General features: G+C 56.6%; 1 protein-coding gene across 2 annotated transcripts in view; it reads right to left on the bottom strand.

The window, feature by feature from the left end:
• The window catches only part of TBC1D22A (TBC1 domain family member 22A), a 256,637-nt gene that overhangs the window by 150,422 nt on the left and 87,391 nt on the right, over positions 1-18,824 (bottom strand). For both annotated transcript variants that reach the window (XM_005207532.5, NM_001076520.1), the window contains 3 exon segments: positions 18,509-18,579; positions 7,074-7,202; positions 3,689-3,751 (listed from right to left, as the gene is read on the bottom strand). In XM_005207532.5, coding sequence (XP_005207589.1) covers positions 3,689-3,751; positions 7,074-7,202; positions 18,509-18,579 — 263 coding nt within the window.

Raw genomic sequence — 18,824 nt, 5'->3', positions numbered from 1 at the left:
GGCCTCTCACATATGGTGAGCCGGCACGGCCACCTGGGGAAAGGGCTTGGCAGCATCTCATAAAGTGTACAAACACACGCTTACCCTGCCGCCCCGCGCCTCACGCCTGGTAGTCTTCCTAGATTTACACATGATGGTTTAGGGCAAATGTACGTCGTAACGGGCCCAGCCAGCACCGGCATGGATCAGCTGCGGTGCGTCCAAGTCTAACCCCTGCAATGCCGCAAACCAGAACCTGACTCTCCCTGCTTCTCCCTGAGACCAGCGCTTCTAGACTTTTCCTAAAGCCCCTTGCTTCCGTCACCTGGTTCCCCCACAGGCAGTTCCCCCCGAGCCGGGCCCTGGGCAGGTGTGCAGCTCCAGGAGGAACCTGTGGGAGCTGAGGGAGGGGCCGAGTGGCCCACTGCCAGGGCCCAGGGGCTTCCACGGGGATCGAGGTCCCAGCTTGTCACACCTGACGCCAGCCGACACCGGCCAGCGGGGACTAGCTCCCGCCTCTGAAACTGGGAGCCCACAAGCTCAGCTCTACGCCGAGTGCCTCAAGTGGCAGGAAAAACATAACGGTGAAGATAAACTAAAGGCCGCATGGCAGACTCTATTTTCCATTTTAAAAAATACCTTAAAACGAGGTTATAATATGTGATCTCTCATTTTCCAGATGCAATGAGCACAGTTATTGAAAAGGACAATCAAAAAGAAGTACCTCAAAATGACTACTTCTGTGGGAAACTAATTTTCTCCTTTTGTGTTTTGTAATCTAAAAACACTTTGGCTTTAATAATCGTGTTTTTTTTTTTTTAACAAACTTACTGCACAGCAAGAGATATCAAAATTTAGAACTGCATTTACTAGAGCAATCAAGACGAAAAACAAATATTTAAAACAATAAGAAAATTCAGTTTTAAAGAGATGCCATTTATAACAGCAACAAACAATATGACAACAAAGAGTAAATCGAGTAAAACATACGCGGGACCTTTTACGGAGCAATTTCTAAAGCTTCACTGAAAGGCATTAAAGAATGGTCTAAGAAAATGCGGAATTAGCATGCTCGTGAAGATGAAGACTGAATTTCATAGACACGTCAGTTCTCCCGAATTGATCTGTAGATTCTGTGCGATTCTGATCACAAATCAAACAGACCTTAGGAATAAACAAGAGCGGAATCTAAAAAACACAACACAATAGTGAACGCGACAGAGAGAAGCAGACTCACAGACACAGAGAGCGACCAGGGGCTACCAGTGGGCAGAGCCGGGGCGGGCGGGCTGCACGGGCACAGATCGGAGGTGCACACAAGCCGTCAGGATCTACTGAGCAACACGGGGAACGCCGTCGATGTTCTATGATAACTGTAAGTGGAGTGTGAGCCACTGTACTGCACACCCGCAATACACATACTGTACGTCGACTGTACTTCACTTTGAAAAGAGAAAGACAACCCTGGCCATCTGATTCTGGGACTTCCATGGGCTCCCCACTTACAGGGAGGAGGAAAGCCCTAAGATGACCTGATGGGTTTTGAAAGTGGAGGGGGGCGTCATGTATACTCCCCACCAGACACTGAGCCTTCTGGTGACGCCGAATGAATCAGGCGCGCGTGATCTGCAGGAAAGGTGAGCTGAGCGCTGGGGCAGAACAGAGGCTGCGCGCGTCTGTGTGTGTCACTCGCTTCAGTCGTGACAGAGTCTGTGCCACTACGGACCCGCCAGGCTCCTCTGTCCCTGGTGGGCAAGCATACTGCAGTGGGCTGCCGTGCCCACCTCCAGGGGATCTTCCCGACCCAGAGATCGAATCTGCATCTCCAGAGTCTCCTACATTGCAGGCGGATTCTTTACCACTGAGCCACCAGGGAAGCCAACACAGAGATCAGATCTCCGCAAACGTGAAAAAGACGTGAACAGAAGGGAGCCTGCAAACGTGGGCAGAAAAGCCAGAGCGGTCACCACGGGAGGAAGTGACGGTGGACTCCCGCCTCAGAGCACACACGGCCACTGGACACCGGCGAGCTAAGGCAGGGGTGAGCCGTGACACTTCAGAACCTGGAAGGGAGAATGAGGGAGGAAGCACGGCCTCGGGGTGTCTCCTCAGGAAGCTGCCCTCGCTGAAGAGACGGGAGCCACGGCAGCCACCAAGAAGAAAGTGTCAGAGACAAGCCACAGAGTGGGAGGGGGGATCTGCCCCCAGCAATGGCAAAGAGGCAGAATCCCCAGTATATAAAGAGCAACAGGCAACAAACAATCAAACCAACCACCCACAAGAAGTCAGGCAAAGACAGAAACAGGCATTCCCCAGAAGGGGACACAGAAGCACACAAATGCAGGAAGACGTGCTCACTCCACGGGTGATCAGAGACACGGAAGTGAGCACTGCCACCAGAGAGACAGACCGTGAGAGCCTGGCAGCACCCAGAGCCGGCAGGGGCGTGAGCGCCAGACGGCTGGTCCTCTGCCGGAGAGAGCTGAAGCGGGGCAACCCTCAGGAGACCATCCCAACAGCATCCTGAACGTTTAACAGGCTGACACCCAACCTTGCAACACCTTGCTGTTGTTAAGTTGCTAAGTCCTTGTGACCCCATGAACTGCAGCCCGCCAGGCTCCCCTGTCCTTTATCATGCCCCGGAGTTCATTGAAACTCATGTCTGTTGAGTCATCACCTTCAGATCAGATGAGATCAGATCAGTCGCTCAGTCCTGTCTGACTCTTTGCGACCCCATGAATCGCAGCACGCCAGGCCTCCCTGTCCATCACCAACTCCCGGAGTTCACTGAGAGTTACATCCATTGAGTCAGTGATACCATCCAGCCATCTCATCCTCTGTCGTCCCCTTCTCCTCTTGCCCCCAATCCTTCCCAGCATCAGAGTCTTTTCCAATGAGTCAACTCTTCGCATGAGGTGGCCAAAGTCCTGGAGTTTCAGCTTCAGCATCATTTCTTCCAAAGCAATCCCAGGGCTGATCTCCTTCAGAATGGACCGGTTGGATCTCCTTGCAGTCCAAGGGACTCAAGAGTCTTCTCCAGCAGCACAGTTCAGAAGCATCCACTCTTCGGCTCAGCCTTCTTCACAAATGACACTGAGAAATCCTGCCAGCGGGCACCTGTGGAACTGCAGGTGAAGGTCCCAGGAAACACTGTCCAACAGCAAAACCTGGAAACCACCCAAATGCCCCCCAACAGGGAAAAGGCAAGAGAAAGTGTGGAATATCTCAGTAGCAACTGGACACACGGATTGGCTAAACCCGAGAAAATAACGTAGGTGAAGAAAGTCAGGCTGCAGAGACCCGACCACTCAGACAGAGGAATGATCCGGCTCCAGACCACAGCTCCCCGGGTGTCACGTGACACGTATCAAAGGCGTGAGGAAAGGGAGGGAGACACAGGTGAGGAGAGCGGGCATCTCCTGGGGAGGGTCGGGAGGCGGCTGAGAGCGGCAGGCAGCCTCCACACGACCGGCCACACTCGGGTGGGGCTCTCAGTCCTACGCTGGGTGGGGGGCCCACGCGTGTAAATCACAGACACACATGCGCTCCACCTGTGCTCCTCTGTACACACCGACGTTTGCACAATGAAAAAGGGCAGTGGGCACTTGTGTCGGGCCCCAGGGGCCACCCCGGCCCCCGCCGCGGGTAAAGCCGCTGGGGCGGCGGGCGTGGGGCTCCCTCCGCAGGACGTCCGGATCCCGGCTCTTACCTCTGTCACTTTGGGCTGAAGTATCAACGCTTCGGGACTCATCCGAGGGATGTCTATGTGGATCTGGAGACAGAGGAGAAAGACACACAGATGTTAAAAGCTGACAGACGTCGCGGCAGGCATGACGATTGAAACAGAGACACTGAGAAACGGCAGCGCGTGTGCCCGGGGTCTTGCCTGCTCTCTCCGGGCCGGGCATTCTCCGGTGGAGAGGGGGCAGGTTCCATCCGCCCGGCCCCCCGCCCCGTCCCAGCATGACAGCCTTGCTCCACGCTTCCCACCCGGTAACGGCAACTGGCCGGCTAGAAACAGAGCAGGCCCTCAGCTACTTAGTAACAGGATCCACAGCAATTAGTAAGCATTGATTTCCAGCCTCTGACACGGGCAGCAATTTGAGTACATCAATAGCATACAAGTTTTTGGCTGTGACAGCTTCTTCTTGGAACCTGGGACACATTTTTCTGCGCTGTGCACAGTCCTTGGGGGAATCCAGGGCACTGTTCAGAGGCAGCGTTTCAAAAGCCCTGGGAGGAACTGCGAGGAACAGCGGGCCCCACCCAACCACCGGCTCACAGGAACGTTGTCACAGAGCACACCCACCACGCAGCGGCACCTCCGGCTCCAGGAAGCCTGCTCAGCGCTTGAGCTGGCATCCGGCCAGCCCCCAGCACCCCGTGTGAACACCCCACTGCAGCCAACGCTACCACCAACCCCACTCACCCAGGCACACGGCCGCACGGGCCAAGAGAAGGCGGCACGTGGTGATGCCGTGGGGACGGGGCTGTGAGCAGGTCCACCCCCATCCTCGCCCATGACCACGAGGGTCCTGAGACCCACAGGGCCTGGGTCTCCTCACCGCCTCGCCAGCACCGTGGCCGTGGCCACCCCAGCGGGCTCTGCATCCTTGCCCATCAGAGCCCCACCCCACCGCTCAGAGCTGCCGGCGGATGCACGGCCCCGGAGCTGCACGGCTCTGACTCGGGGAAGCTGCTCCCACTCATGGGGCCCGCCCTGAACTCTCCCCTCGGGTGAGAACCCGGGAATGCGCTGCCCATCGGTGATCCCAAGGGAGGCAGTGAGACTGCCCAGGGAGAGAACTGGGCCAGGGTCAGGGGCTGGCAGAGTTCAGGGAGCGTGGACTATGAGGCAGTGGGAGAGAGAGAGAAGGGAAGTTGGAGAGGAGACAGCATCAGAGGAAGACAAGAAACAACCTGACTCAGACCCGCTGAGCAACGCGGGGAGGGATCTAAACGCCTAGACGCGCAGGCATCCCCCGTTTGGGAAGGAGACCCCGAGGACAAGGACTACAGTCTGCTGGGGCCGGAGCCCTGCAGCTGGCCACAGGCAGGAGACCAGAACCCTCCAGACCTCACCCTGTGACCAGGGTGTCCTCCAGGGCCACCTCAGAGCACTGACTCCACGCCATCAGAGCCACGGGGGCACGCCAGGGGCCAGAGGAGCTGCCTGCCACGTGCTGGCTGGGGGGCAGGGCAGTGCACCCCAGCATCAGCTTGGCACACCTCGCCCCCACACACAGGACTGGGCCGGCTGGGGCAGCCACGACGTCCACAGAACCCGCAGGGCGGGGACGACACGCCGGGTGAGCTGGGACCAACTGTCTGTGCTTTGGACGTTGACAGCTTCACCCACAGAAACCTAGAGAACAGAGGGCAAGAGGGGCGGGAAGCAGACGGGGTCCTGGCCACCCGGGGCTGTGTGGGGGCCAGGCCATACCCCTCGGGCAGACGGGCGGCCGAGGTCAGTTCATGGGTCAATCCCCGAGAGTGGGCAGCGGGGAGAGGAGACCAGGGTGCCCAAGCCCCAGCCCCGGGCCGGCTCCATCATGACCCAACAGAGCGCCTGAAACGGCCCTGCAGGACAGCCCAGGGTCCACCTCCAAGAGGCAGGAGCACTCGGCCCAGGGCAGGCAGGCCCAGCGGCTGAGCCTGTGCTCGGTCATGCTGACACGAACGCAGAAACATTCGGGGGCTCCAGTAACAGGCGAGCTCTTTATTACTATCACAGAGACTACTGAGTAAAGACGCACGCGACCCGTCTGTAATTAACTTTCCCGTGAGAAACTCATAACAGAACGCAGCCCGGTAGATCCCGCAGATGGATGCCAGTGTCGTCCTGCGGACAAAAAACACAGGCAGAACAGTAAAGAATGTGCCCACTCACGCAACCCGCAAAGGGGAAAACAGGCAGGTGAGCCGGCACTGCCCTGACCCGACCCACACGCCCGCTGCCTCAGAACTCGGTTTCCCGGAGCGACAGGTGGCACGCCTGGGGCCTGGGAGCCGCCGGAGTTGTAGCCAGAGGACGAGTCCCAGTGGGGGCGGCAGGGGTCAGAGGCCGAGAAGAGCCCACCGCGGAGGGTGAGAAGGGGTCCCTGCCCCCTCCCGACCCCCAGCACGAGTCACTCTTCCTCCAGGGCTGCCAGGCTCCCCTGTGGGGAAGGTGCTGTCCAGGAACCCAACTTAAAGGACCGTGGTGATCCAGCAGGGGAAGGCCCGTCCCCGGACCTCTTGGCGGTACTGCGCCGCCCTGACAAGCAGACCTGAGTGTCCGCGTCTGGGCGGAAAATTCAGCGACACTCCTGCACCCAGAGGCCGGGTGTGTCAGGGATAACACTCCCGCTGACACGCCTCGGGAGAGTCAGACGCTCAGCTCAGCACGCGGGGCAGGGCTGCCAAGTCCCAACCACCTTCCTGTTTAACGGCGCACAGCCCGTTCTGAGTTCTCACACGGTACAAACACAAGGAGAATTAGGGAGGCCTCCAGCGATTCCCACAGCAAATTCTGGATGCACGGTGAACCGTAAATCAATTTTAAGTATTTTTCCCATTATGCACACCGTCTGTCAACAGACTATTCAAGAGGCCATAATTATACCCATTCTGTATTAAACTAAATAGCCAAATGATAAGCTGGCTACACCTCCACTATGGACTGAAGTGCGTCCCTCCACAGCCGAGCTGAGCAGCACGGCTCTCCTCAGCGTAAACCACGCCCCCGACGGCAGCAGAGGACAGTGCCCGGGGCCCAGGGGACTCACTCCTCTGACCTGACCCAGGGGATGTCTACCTCTGACCTTCCGGTCAGACGCCCCTGAGCCACAAGACACCCTCCACCCAGGGCTCCGGGCTCTCTGTTCTGTGGCTCCAATGAAAGTACCTTCCCAGCCCTGTAGGAGGAACTGGAGATGCCCTGCTACTATTAGGGGAAATTCACCATTATCAGGTTTCACATTTATTTATTTGCTAGAAAATGAAGATCTGTGACCCAATCAGGGGCCTTCCAGGTAAAGCACTTCCACCACCAAGAGAGACGTTCCCAAGTGAAAGAATTCTGAGTAACGAGAAGAAAGAAGACGTGCTCCCACCTGTCTATAGGTGTCCTGGTGAACCTCATCATTCCTGGAATCGTAATAGTGATCAATAAAAGCAAAATATTCTTTCTGTTTTCTTTGGAGAGTGGCTGGTCTTCGGTCTACATTGGCAGGAAGGTAACCCTGTGTGAGAAAAAAACACGAAAAGAATATACGCTTAATAGTAACTCATGGAATGAGTAAGTATGTATGGTTAATGGTAACTCATGGATGGCAGCACCAACCGAATGGACATGAATTTGTGCAAACTCCGGAAGACAGTGGAAGACAGGGGAGTCTGGCGTGCTGCAGTCCATGGGGTCACAAAGAGTCGGACACGACTTAGCAACTGAGCAGCAACGACTCATGGAATTTATATAAGTCTTTAATCAAAAGGCTCACATCTTTTCTTTAAAATTTCATTCTGTTTTTTCTGACCACGCTGCACAGTGTTTGGGATCTTATTGATAGTTTCCCGATCAGGGATGAAACCCGTGCCCCCTGCATTGGAAGCACAGAGTCTTAGCGACTGGACCAGGGAATTCCCAAAAGGCTCACATCTCGAAATGAGCTTGGTGCTCTGAAATGCGGTACAGAGCGGAGGACAAACGAGTCTCAAGAAGAGGGACAGAAAAGAAAGGCAGCGAGCTGAGCCCTCCTCGGGAGCCGCAGCCCCGCCCGTCCTCCCCAGGGGTCCGGGCTCGGCACTGCAGCCTCCCCGGGGCTGAAGGACCTTCACCCGCGGCCGCACAGAGGAGCGGGCACCCAGCAGTGGGCTGGCGTCCACCGAGCTCCCACAGCAGGACCAAGAGCCGAAACCCCATCTGGACATGCCTCATACGGCACGGAGAGGTCAGGCGTCTGCAGGCCCTACAGCTGCACACGTGTGTGCTTACACATGCGTCCATGACACACACACACAGGCACACACAGACATGTGTGTGCCTGTGCCTGGGTCTGCACACGTGTGCATTTTCCCCTCTCTCCAAAGACTCCTGGATCTTGGCAGCCGCAGTCCCGGTCCAGACTCTGCGAGGGTCAGGCAGCGAAGGGCAGCCACAAAGAGCCCAGACAGCTGCCTCCCACTTTCCACGTCTCAGTCAACACTACTACCGCATCACGCCCGGAACAGAAGGTCCTGCTTCACGCAAGCGGCTCCGTGACAGGTGACAAGGTGCACAGCTGTGTGGCGACTGCCCGTGAAGACCAGAGCACTGTCACCCCGAGTCCGTCCCGGTGCCCGCCTCGGCCAGGAGGAGCGGGGAGTCACTCCCTCTGCCCCACGCATCTCAGCCGCCACCCCAGAGCCGCACGGAAATGGCATCGCGGGGGCTGGAGCCTGGGAGCAAGGCTGCCCTCGCCCAGGTGTGCTCGCTCTGCCTGACTTACAACGTGGTGCCCGCCTCTGCACAGCGGTGTGGCTCAGCTGTGCGCACACACACACACACACACGTTCTTCCTTTATATTCATTCCCATTCCGGTTTATCCCAGGAGATGGGACACAGTTTCCCGTGCGCCGCAGCAGGACTCTGTCGTTTATCCACTCTAAATGAAGTGGTTGCATCTACCAACCCCGAACTCCCAGTCCTCCCAACCCCATCCCCCCAGCAGCCACGAGTCTGACCTCCCTGTCTGTGGGCCTGTTTCTGTCTTGTGGATGAGTTCATTGTGTCATATTTCAGACTTCAGCAGGTGAGCAGACAAAGAAGATGTGTGTGTGTGTGTGTGTGAGAGAGATGGAGTGTTACTCGGCCATAAAAAGGAATGGAGGAATGCCCCTGCGCAACACGGGTGCAACTCGAGATTATCGTGCTGAACGTGAAGCCAGAAGGAGAGAGACCAACGCTGCGTGACAGACCGCCATCTCCGGAGACTCTTTCTGAAACCAGCAGTGACCCCCCACCCCCACCCTTTCTCCCTGAGAATTTCCCGGAGACTCTTTCGGAAACCAGCAGTGACCCCCACCCCCCAGCCTTTCTCCCTGAGCGGAATTTCCAGGGTATGGTTAAACCAGTTTGTGAAGCCCCTCACTCTTTGCTGATCATCTGAGTTGTTTCTAGTTTGGGGTTATTTTAAATAATGACTGTTATAGATATTCTTGTAGCAGGCTTTTACGATATACACTTGATTTCTCCTGGGTAACTGGGTCACAAGTAGGCGTATGCTTAATTTTCTCAGCAACTGCCAGACCTGTTCCCAGAAGGATCATACGGTTTTCCACAGCAACTAACAAGGTCTGAGAACCTTGAGTGTTGTCCATCTCTCAACATCAGTCCTTGTCAAGGGCTTTTACTTCATTTCCCAAACGATTCACAATGCTGAACGTCTTTTCACAGACCCCTCTGCCACTTTTCTCTTCTTTGATGAAGCATCTGTTCAAATCCTTTGCCCGTTTTTTGGTTTTTTTTTAACCAGTTGCTTGTTTTCTTACTGAGTTTTATGAGTGCTGGATACATTCAAGATGCAAGTCTTTTTGTCAAATATATGCACTCTGCTTATATTTTCCTAGCCTGTGGCTTGCATCTTTAATGTCTTAAACAATAGAGTTTTAAACGTTCATCAAGTCCAAAGGACGGTTTTCCTGTTATACTTGTATTTAGCGGTTCTTGTGTCCTGCATAAGAAGGATTTTCTCCTTGCCTTTTCCCTGGACGTTCTAAAGCTCATCCCGGTGCGTCCCTCCTCACCCCTCGGGCATCCTTTAACTGGTCACTTCCTCAGGAGGGTGGGCCTGGCCCAAGCGGGGCCCGCTCACACAGCCCCCAGCAGGCACCTAAACTGTCAGTGAGTCATCCCACCTGAAAGTGGACAAACGAACAAGCACAGCAGCCGTGAGTCCGCCGTTTAGAGCGTTTCCAGCCCACAGTGGACGTCATCGTGTTCACTGTTAAACACCTGTGCATCCTTTGTCAAACTGCATCCTAGAGAGCCTCTGGGTACCAATCTGAGGCTCCTCCTTCAGGGTGAGCAATCCCCTTCCTTCAGGACAAGTCTTGATGGGCCGATATACCCCACCACCCCACCAGCCCCAGTGACTGACAGGCTCGGGGGAAAAGAGGGAACCAGAAGCAGGCATGAAAGCCAGGTACAGGGTGCGCTCTGCTGCTGCTTGTGAATCAAAAAGAACGTGCAGAGTCTGGAGCTGTGGCAGCCATCCTGTGACCCTGAGGGAGAACCACGAGCCGCAGATCCACCATAAAGAGCTGACGTGAGGGCAGCTGTGCTCAGCCTCGAGGATGAAGCCAGCCTAAGTCCAGCCACCCCTTCTCAGCTGTGTGAGCATGCACATCCCCTTTACCCGCCTTTGGGCATCAGTGAGCATCTGTTCTATATTATAAACTACACACTCGTGCACATTTAACACATTTGGATCACATCATTTAAGCTTTTTAATAAACATGTATTGAAATATACCATGTGTGTGCACACGTTGCCCAAGTATGTGTGTGAATGATCACACAATGAACACATCTCAGGGCAGGCTGGGGCCTCCCAGCCACTGACCCTCGCTCCTGACCTGCCGTTGGAGGTTCCCCCTGACGCCTCACACCTGCCAGGTTTTGCCTATCAGGTTTCTGAACTTTACACTCATGGAATCTGTTTCTTTTCTCTTTTGCCTCATTGCTTAAACTCAGTGTTACATTTGAAAAATTCACTCGCTCTGTAACACAAAACAGTAGTTAATTTTCACTGTTGCATAACACCTCCATTGCAAAATCCGTTCTGTTGACAGACATTTGGGTAGTGACCAGGTTTCTGCGATAAACGTTCCATGCCTGCCTTTTACAGCACACGACATCCGTTTTGTTAAGTATACACCGGGGAGCAAAGGTGGGCGTACCGTTGACAGGTTTTGCTGAAGAATTTCCCAAGTGACTACACTCCCGGGGGACGTGCATGAGAGCACCCGCTGGCCTCCCTTCTTCCCAATGCCGGGCACCACCACCTTTTCCTTGCGGCCGTGCTGACGGGCTCACGGAGGTATCCATCAGCTCGCAGGCCTCAGGGCCTCTCCAGGGGCCTGCGGGAGGCCGTGCGCATCCTCGCCCGTGAGCAGCCCTCCCCTCCTGTTTGGTGGTCCGCCCCTCCTGCTTCACAGGCGCCTGCTGCACCCTCTGCACGGCAGGCCTGCAGAAACATCGCCTCCTCCCACCTGTGGCTTCTCGCCCATTAATGATGTCTTTTGATGAACAGAAGCTCCTAACCTGAACGAAGCCCAATTTACTTTTAATGACTAGTCCTTTCCATGGTCTGTTTAAGGAAACTTCCTCTCCAACATTCTGTGCTTACATGAGTGAAGTGAGTGAGTGAAGTCGCTCAGTCGTGTGCGACTCTTTGCAACCCCACAGACTGTAGCCCACCAGTCTCCTCCGTCCATGGGATTCTCCAAGCAAGAATACTGGAGTGGGTTGCCATTTCCTTCTCCAGGGGATCTTCCCGACCCAGGAATCAAACCCAGGTCTCCCACATTGCAGGCAAACGCTTTAACCTCTGAGCCCTTACATACCTGGACATAAAACCGTGAACCTGGGCTCGCACTGGCATAATGTTCTGTTCTCCTGCGGGGCTCAGCAAATGCCAGCCCACCACCCATTTCCGTAACCAGGACACCAGGGGCACAAGGCCACACCTGTCTGCCCATGGGTCTGGCTGTCTGCACACGACTAAGGCAGAGCTGAGGAGTCGGAAAGTGACCGTGTGACCCACTGAAACACATGCTCAGATACTCGGTAACCAGCCCTTTACAGAAAAAGCTTAACAACCCCTGCTCTGTGGGCACTGGTCCCCAAGGCCACGCAGCCTTCCACCACATGAAAGTCTTTATTACATATTTCCGTTTAACCTTTCCTGGATTTCTGAATGTTCTGAATATTTTCAACTGTCCAGTGCTCTAAAATACGTGGTCCTGAGCATCGTCTGATTTTTCCCGGAGTAAAATGTCTATGAGCGTGCTGTCAGCTCACTGGGACTCGGGATATACTTAAGGCTCTTGATGCTTTTTTTCCAAGTGAACCTGCCAGGAAGTGTAGCAATTTACACCCCAGCAGGCTTGTCACAGGTGTCGCCCACCCTCCTCCTTCTCTAGCAGCGAGGAGGCGCTCCCCGAAGAACAGCCGCCCTAAAATGACTTCAATTAATTACAGCCCGTTGGAAAGGGGCCCTGCTGTTCCCAGCGCAGCAGCGGGTCCAGCTGACAGATCCCTGCGAGTCAGCAGCGAGCGGCCCCTGGTCCCACCCGCCTCCATTTTTCTGGTCAAATGAGGCTCTTGTATCCCAAAGAGCAGACCGCTCTGCACACTTACACCACCAACAAAAACCACCACCAGCCCCCAGTGTGGACTGAAGAGGCCTCCAGCGCCTTCACACCAGCCGGTAAAGCGCCCACCTGAGCGGCTCAGACCCCGCCCCCTTCGGCCAGCATCACCGAAACTACCCAGAGCCCTCCTTCCACCCGGACCCCAGCCCGCCCTGGCGGGGCGTGAAGTCACAGCTTCCGAGAATCCATCTGGGAGCCCAGGCACCCACCAGGCCCAGGTGGGCCTTGACAGCCACGCCAAGCCCGTCGCCTCCTGGACAGAGACCAGGGGCTGCGTTTACTTCTTTTCCTCTGTCCTGAAACTGCCACAGTCCCGGGGAAGGAAGGGAGGGACAGCTCCCCGCCGGGCCGGCCCACCCGAGCCCCGCCCCTCTGACCACCCCCACCACCGGAGCTGCTGGGGGCCCAGGCACCGCCTCGCCCCCGCAACCCCGCCCCCCACAACCCCGCCCCGCCAGACAGGCCTCCCCCCTGGAAACGCCCAACACGCCCAGCCTGGCCCTTCCCACCTCTCAGCCCGGGATGCTCTCCCTTCCCCCGCCTGGCACCCCCCAAGACCAAGGCCCCTCTGAGCTCACGGCTCCCTCCACCTTGGGTCCCATCCCCTGCATCGTGGGCCGGCAGACCACCACTCACAGGCCACGTCCAGCCTGCAGGGAACCTTTTCAGGAACACAGCCACGCACCCTCATCATAGGAGAAATCTCCCAGCAACGTGGGCAGAGCCAGGCGGCTGCAGCGCCCACAAGAGGCAGTGCCGCCCCATGAAGCCACCGCCTCCACCTCTGCCAGGCCGGCTCCCAGCCTCTGGGGTCTGGGCTCCAGGAGCGGGCGCCACAGCCGTTCCACAGGAGCGCCTGCCCAGCGCCCACCCTCCTCCCGGCCCCGGGGCCGAGGGACACGTCCAGGCACTGCGTCCACCTCCTCCTCCTCAGAGAGCAAGTGGCTCCTCAGCGGGGCTGCCTGGTCTGCCCTGCTGGAGTCGGCACCGCCCTCTCCAAGGAGCCCGTGAATCTGGGTGGGACCGAGACCCTGCAAGGCCCCGTCCCTCCCTCCGCAAGTTCTGGCTCCCAGGTCGCCGCCCCAGCCACCAGCTCGGCCCTGGGGGCCCCTCCTACTTCACTCCCGTTTTGTTCTGTAACATCAGCCCTTCTAAGATGCTGTGAACTTTAGTCACTGCCTTTACCGCTATCTCCTCTCACTGGCATGCCAGCTCCAGCACGCAGGAATCCTCACTCCTCTGTTCACAGACATCCCTGGGGCTCAGGGTACCTTCTGGCACAGCAGATACTCCGCAGATACTTGGCGGATGAAGGCATGAGATCAACAGATCTGGGATGACACTGCCACACCCCAAGAAGGGTCCCTACCCAGGAGGCTAGGAGGTTGTGTCTGAACTAATTCATGAGAAGTAGGGGGCTCAGTGGTAAAGAATATATCTGCCAATGCAGGAGACGTGAGTTTGATCCCTTGGGAAAATCCCCTGGAGGAGGACATGGCAACCCACCCCAGTGTTCTTGCCTGGAGAATCCCACAGACAGAGGAGCCGGCGGGCTACAGCCCATGGGGTTGCAGAGTCGGACACGACTGCGGGACTAAACACCAGCAACAGGGATGGGCTGGCACCCTCCTCTGGGCTGGGTCTGGAGGTGGAGGAGCGGATGGAGGTGGAGAGACAGAGGACAGACGCCCTCGCACAGGTGACAGCCGCGGGGAGCCCTGGGCAAGCTCGAGACGGCCTGGCACGGGAGGAGGGTGGACACGCATGCAGCGGCCGGGTCAGGGCACTGGGGCCGCCGGGGGGGCGCCGGCTGCGGCCGGAGGGGACAGCCTGACACAGACCACCTGCAGTGCCACCGGTGGATTCTAACTGAACGGGAACGAGGGCCCAGAAAGTCTCGCCACCCTCAAATGTTAACTGAAGAACCGAGACAGAACTTCTGAAAGGCAAGGGCATCGAAGTGGGAATGCGGGCAATGAGCAAGCCCACAGCCTCCTGACGCTCCCCTTCCTGAAGGAAAACACACACATGCAAGTTGAGGCCTCCAGATAATTAAGCAAGACTGGAAATTATGCAAATGAAATATATTCAAGTATGCAATGAATTTTAAATGACAGAACTACAGAAAACTTAATTGCTGTATTAGCATGCTATAAAAACACTAATCATAAATGTAAAACAATGCACGCATATACTTATATCAGAATTGTCCCGCTGACACAAACATCAAGTCGCTCCCTCCCGCCGGGTTCACGTGCAAACTCACCTCGATGAACGGACAGAAGGAAAGACAGCGTAAGAGCCTCACTCGTCGTTTCCAACCACCCTACCAACTGCCACGGATGGCAAGTGCTTAGTTTTTGTTGGATATTTCTGAAATGCTTTTTTAAAAGAGCCAAAAATGTAATTTTCTAGAGCATTAAATTTTTAAATTTTTGTTTCATGTTGGAGTATAGTTAATTAACAACATTGAGTTAGTTTCCGGTTTTACAGCAAAGTGCTTCAGTTACACACGTACAATCCCCCGTTCTTGTTGCAAGCTCTTTTCCCATTTAGGTTATTACAGAATATTGAGCAGGGTTCCCTGTGCCATGCAGCAGGTCCCTGTTGGCTATCTATTTGAAGGAAAGCAGTGTCTACAGCACTGGTTTTTAAAAGTTTCTGCACCACTTGCATGGAATTTCAGCGTTAGATGGCATCAGAAGCGGTTTACCGGTGAGCTCTGGAGTATGGGTTAGCTCTCCTGAGTGACCAGAGCCCGGCTTCCCATCTTTCTTCATTAAAGCGGCATCTCCTACTCATCCGTTAAGAAAGTGCTCGTCCACACACCACCAGGACAGTGTTAACGGCAGACCCTGAAACATCAGGCAAGCCGGTGGTCTCCCTAAATGAGGCAGAGCATAAACTCTTACCGACAGCCGCCCCTCAGCTGCAGGTGAGTCAGGCCCAGCCGCGCCCCCCCAGCGCTCCGCCCAGGGGTGCTGCCCTCGACGCCTCATCTCCCAGCAAGCTCGGGGGTGCCCTGCGTTGTCCCTCAGGGGGCCGGAGTGTCCTAGAGCAGCGCCCCCCACCCTGGACCCGCAAGAGCACCCCTGGGGAATCCAGATGGCAGCAATTACCAAGCCCCCCAGCTAACACAAGTGTGGACCCAGAATGGAAAGCTGCAGGGAGAGAGGAGGCCCGAAGCCCACACACCCCTGCCACGCCCGCCCCTGCCCCCTCCCCCCAGCCTGGGCCAGGTGCTCGGTGGAACCTGGAGTCGGTGCACACCCTGGGACCGCAGTCCACCCCGGGATCTGCTCCATGGGCCCACATGTCAGCATTCGCAAGAACTCCCCAGGAGACAGGAGCGTGAGGCCCTCAAGAGAATGACTGAGAGCTAGTCCTGACTGGGTGACCGCTGCTCCACCCCCGGCCCAGCCCCAGGAGCCCCCGGGTGCTTCCTCCAGGACACTCGTGGGCCTGACACTTGTAAAGGGCCCAGCCCAGGACAGATGCTCAAGAAACACCTGCTGAATCTGGGCCAAGTGATTAACGGGGTTCACTGTGCTCTCCAAGTCTCCCATCAGAGGACATGCCCTGAGGCTGACCGTGCCGGGGGCACCCCAGGACGAGCACAGAGGCTCACGAGCTCCGGGTGTGGTTCACAGGACGGGAGAGGAAAGGCCCCACAGTCAAGACTTCCCCCTGCCTGCCCAAGCCCATGTCTGACCAGCACCCCTTAACTGCGTGGGTTCCCTGCCCCGGACGCCCAGATCCCCTCCCCACTCCCTGAGGCCACAGCGTGTGCAGGCGGGAGCCCGTCAGGTGGGGGTGACACCCCTGCTGACCCACACAGGCCTGAGTAGTCAGTGAGCACCGTCCCCAAGCACCCACCCTGGCTTTCTCCTCAGTGGCCTGGGACCCTCCTCCCCTTCCATCCCGCCCATCCCAGCTCCTACCCCCTTCCAAGGGGCATGACCCGCTGCTGGCACAGGAATCTCACACTGCGCAGGACGGCACACAGCAAACACAAGAAACGTTTGCAGAACAAGCAAAAAGGCAGAGGAGAGGCGCGGGGAGAGCCGCATGCTGGAAGGACAGGCGCTCTGTCTGCAGGGGGCCAGCTCCACCCCGGGGCCAGAGGGCAGAGAGGGCAGGGGCTCCCTCCTTCTCGGCGGGCCCCAGGAGCTACGGGGACGTGGTTGTTCCCCTTCCCTGCTTTCCCGGCCACAGACAACACGCCCAAGACCGTGGAACTGCTCGGGCAACGCTGAGCGAACAAGGGGAGGAGGCAAGCTGCAGTCCCTCCCCCGGCCCGGGGCGCCTGGCTTCACCCCACAGCCCTTCAGGAGGCGGCCCAGCCCTGGGCACCTGGCCTCCCCGCACCCCCCCTCCCACCCCCTGCCCCCGCCAAGGGGTCAGCTGACCCGCCGGTTCCTGGGGAGCCTCGGTGCTGGTTCTCTGCCTCCCCAGGCCACGTGACCTCCCGTGTCGCTCACCCGGGAAACCCCGACACGCCCTTAGAGACGGCCAGAAGCACCCCACCTTCTCCGAGAAGCTGTGGGACGCCCTCCCGCTGGTGGCCCACCTTCGGAGGGACGGGCTCGGCTCACTGTCCCCAACGCCTTTTTAACTCATCTGTCAACGCAAGTCGAAGACAGTGAGAGCTGCCCTAGTCACCTCTGCCCTTTTCCTCCACCCCAGCCCGCCTCCGCTTTCACCCGGGGGCGAAGACCCCAGACACGTGCCCAAAACACTGTCGCCCTCCTCTCGCCCTCTGGGGCCGCCTGCGGCCCACGCACGCCACGGTCTGTGGTCCCCGATCACATCCCGCTGCACCCCTGACCAACCCAAGGCCCCCACTGTGGTGCGCTGGAGTCCGGCTCCCCTCCGCCTCTGGACAGGGGCCCCTGTAACCGGCGGTGGTGACGTGAACAAACGTCAAGAAGGCCAGACTCTGTCTCCTGCATCCCAGCGCCGCTGGTCACAGACCCTCCCCACCGTCCCGCCCCGCTTCAGACCGGCCGAGCCGAGCCGATCTCACGTCGCCCCTGCCCCTCTGCCCACTGACCCCAGGCGGCTCTTCCTCCAAGGCAGTCACTGGGCAGCGTGTGAGGGTGTCTAACCATGACCTGCAGAGGCGGGGAGCTAAAGGAAGAGGCCGGGACAACGTAATTCACAGAGGGCTTTCCACCAGGAGGAGCACACCCTTCACAAATGCAAAACCTCCACAGAGACCCGGAAAGTCTTCCTAAATGCGAACTTCCTAAAATGCGGCCTGGAAAGCCTGTAGCCTCTCTTAGAGAATGTTGGGAAAACCAGATACAAACGCTTAAAATAAAAAAACACCGAACAAAAACATTAGCAATTGCAGCGGGTCTAATTTTAATTGCAAGAGAATATTTGATCAATAAATATTCACTGTTCGGAGCTGCATCTGCATGCAGGATTACGAGGTACTAAGCTGCAAATTTATTAAAGCTCATTAGCAAGAAAGACTCTTTTAATACTGAAAGTCCAACCCAATTTAGGGTAAACTCTTAGGGGTCTCTATTGACTTAGTTCCCAAAATAACAAGGAAGAAAAAAAAAGGAAATGGGAAGAAACCTGTCTAGAAACGACTCCGAGATGTTCAGCAGGGCCAAGCTCACTTCTGACATTGACTCAGGGCGAGAACCAGCTCCCACCTTCTCCCGAAGCCCCCAGAATGTGTTGCTCCGCACTGGGTGTGAGGGAGCCACAGCCCAGCCTCCGTCACACAAACACACACTGGTCTAACACCATCACCACTGATGCTTTTTAAAAGATTTCCCTGTTTGAGTCCTCGGAGCTGAAAGAATCTTCTATGCTGGAACCATTTTATAACACAGGTTTGGAAACACCACAAAGACTTTAAAAATAATAAGATCAGAGAAAAAGAACACAGCCGTTATGATTTACCCTCATTTTCTCCCAGTCTTGGCAAACCAAGCATGAAACTGAGCTAAGGGTGGGAAATGCCATCACAGCCCCAGCCAAAGCCGGATCTGCGAGGTGGAGCTGGGACACGTGTGGGGCTCAAAGCCCGCCCGGGCCGGGAGAGCCTGTCCTCGTGGGAGAACGGTGCCTGGGCAGGGTGTGCAGGGTGCGGGCACAGAGGGGGGCAACTTACTGAGAGCAGCTTCCACGTGATGGCACGGACGGGCTTGGGGATCCCGGACCAGCTCAGCTTCCTGAGCTCCTCTGTTAACACAAGAGAGACAGGAAGAAGGGGGTTACGGATGGCAGGCAAAGCTTCCCCCCTCGGGTGACATCCTCCTCCAGTTCCTCGGGGGGCAAGGAGCCCCATAAATGAAACCATAATGAACCTAAATGAGAACAATTTCAGATACTGATTGTTTTCAACACACCGGAGAAGTCACCACTCTATTCAAACCAAGCTAAACGTGACCTGTTTGCCTTTAGATCTTAGCACACGCTTGCTCTAC

The sequence above is a fragment of the Bos taurus genome, chromosome 5, assembly GCF_002263795.3.
Source record: "Bos taurus isolate L1 Dominette 01449 registration number 42190680 breed Hereford chromosome 5, ARS-UCD2.0, whole genome shotgun sequence".
NCBI lineage: Eukaryota > Metazoa > Chordata > Mammalia > Artiodactyla > Bovidae > Bos > Bos taurus.
This window is presented reverse-complemented; position numbering and strand designations above follow the sequence as displayed.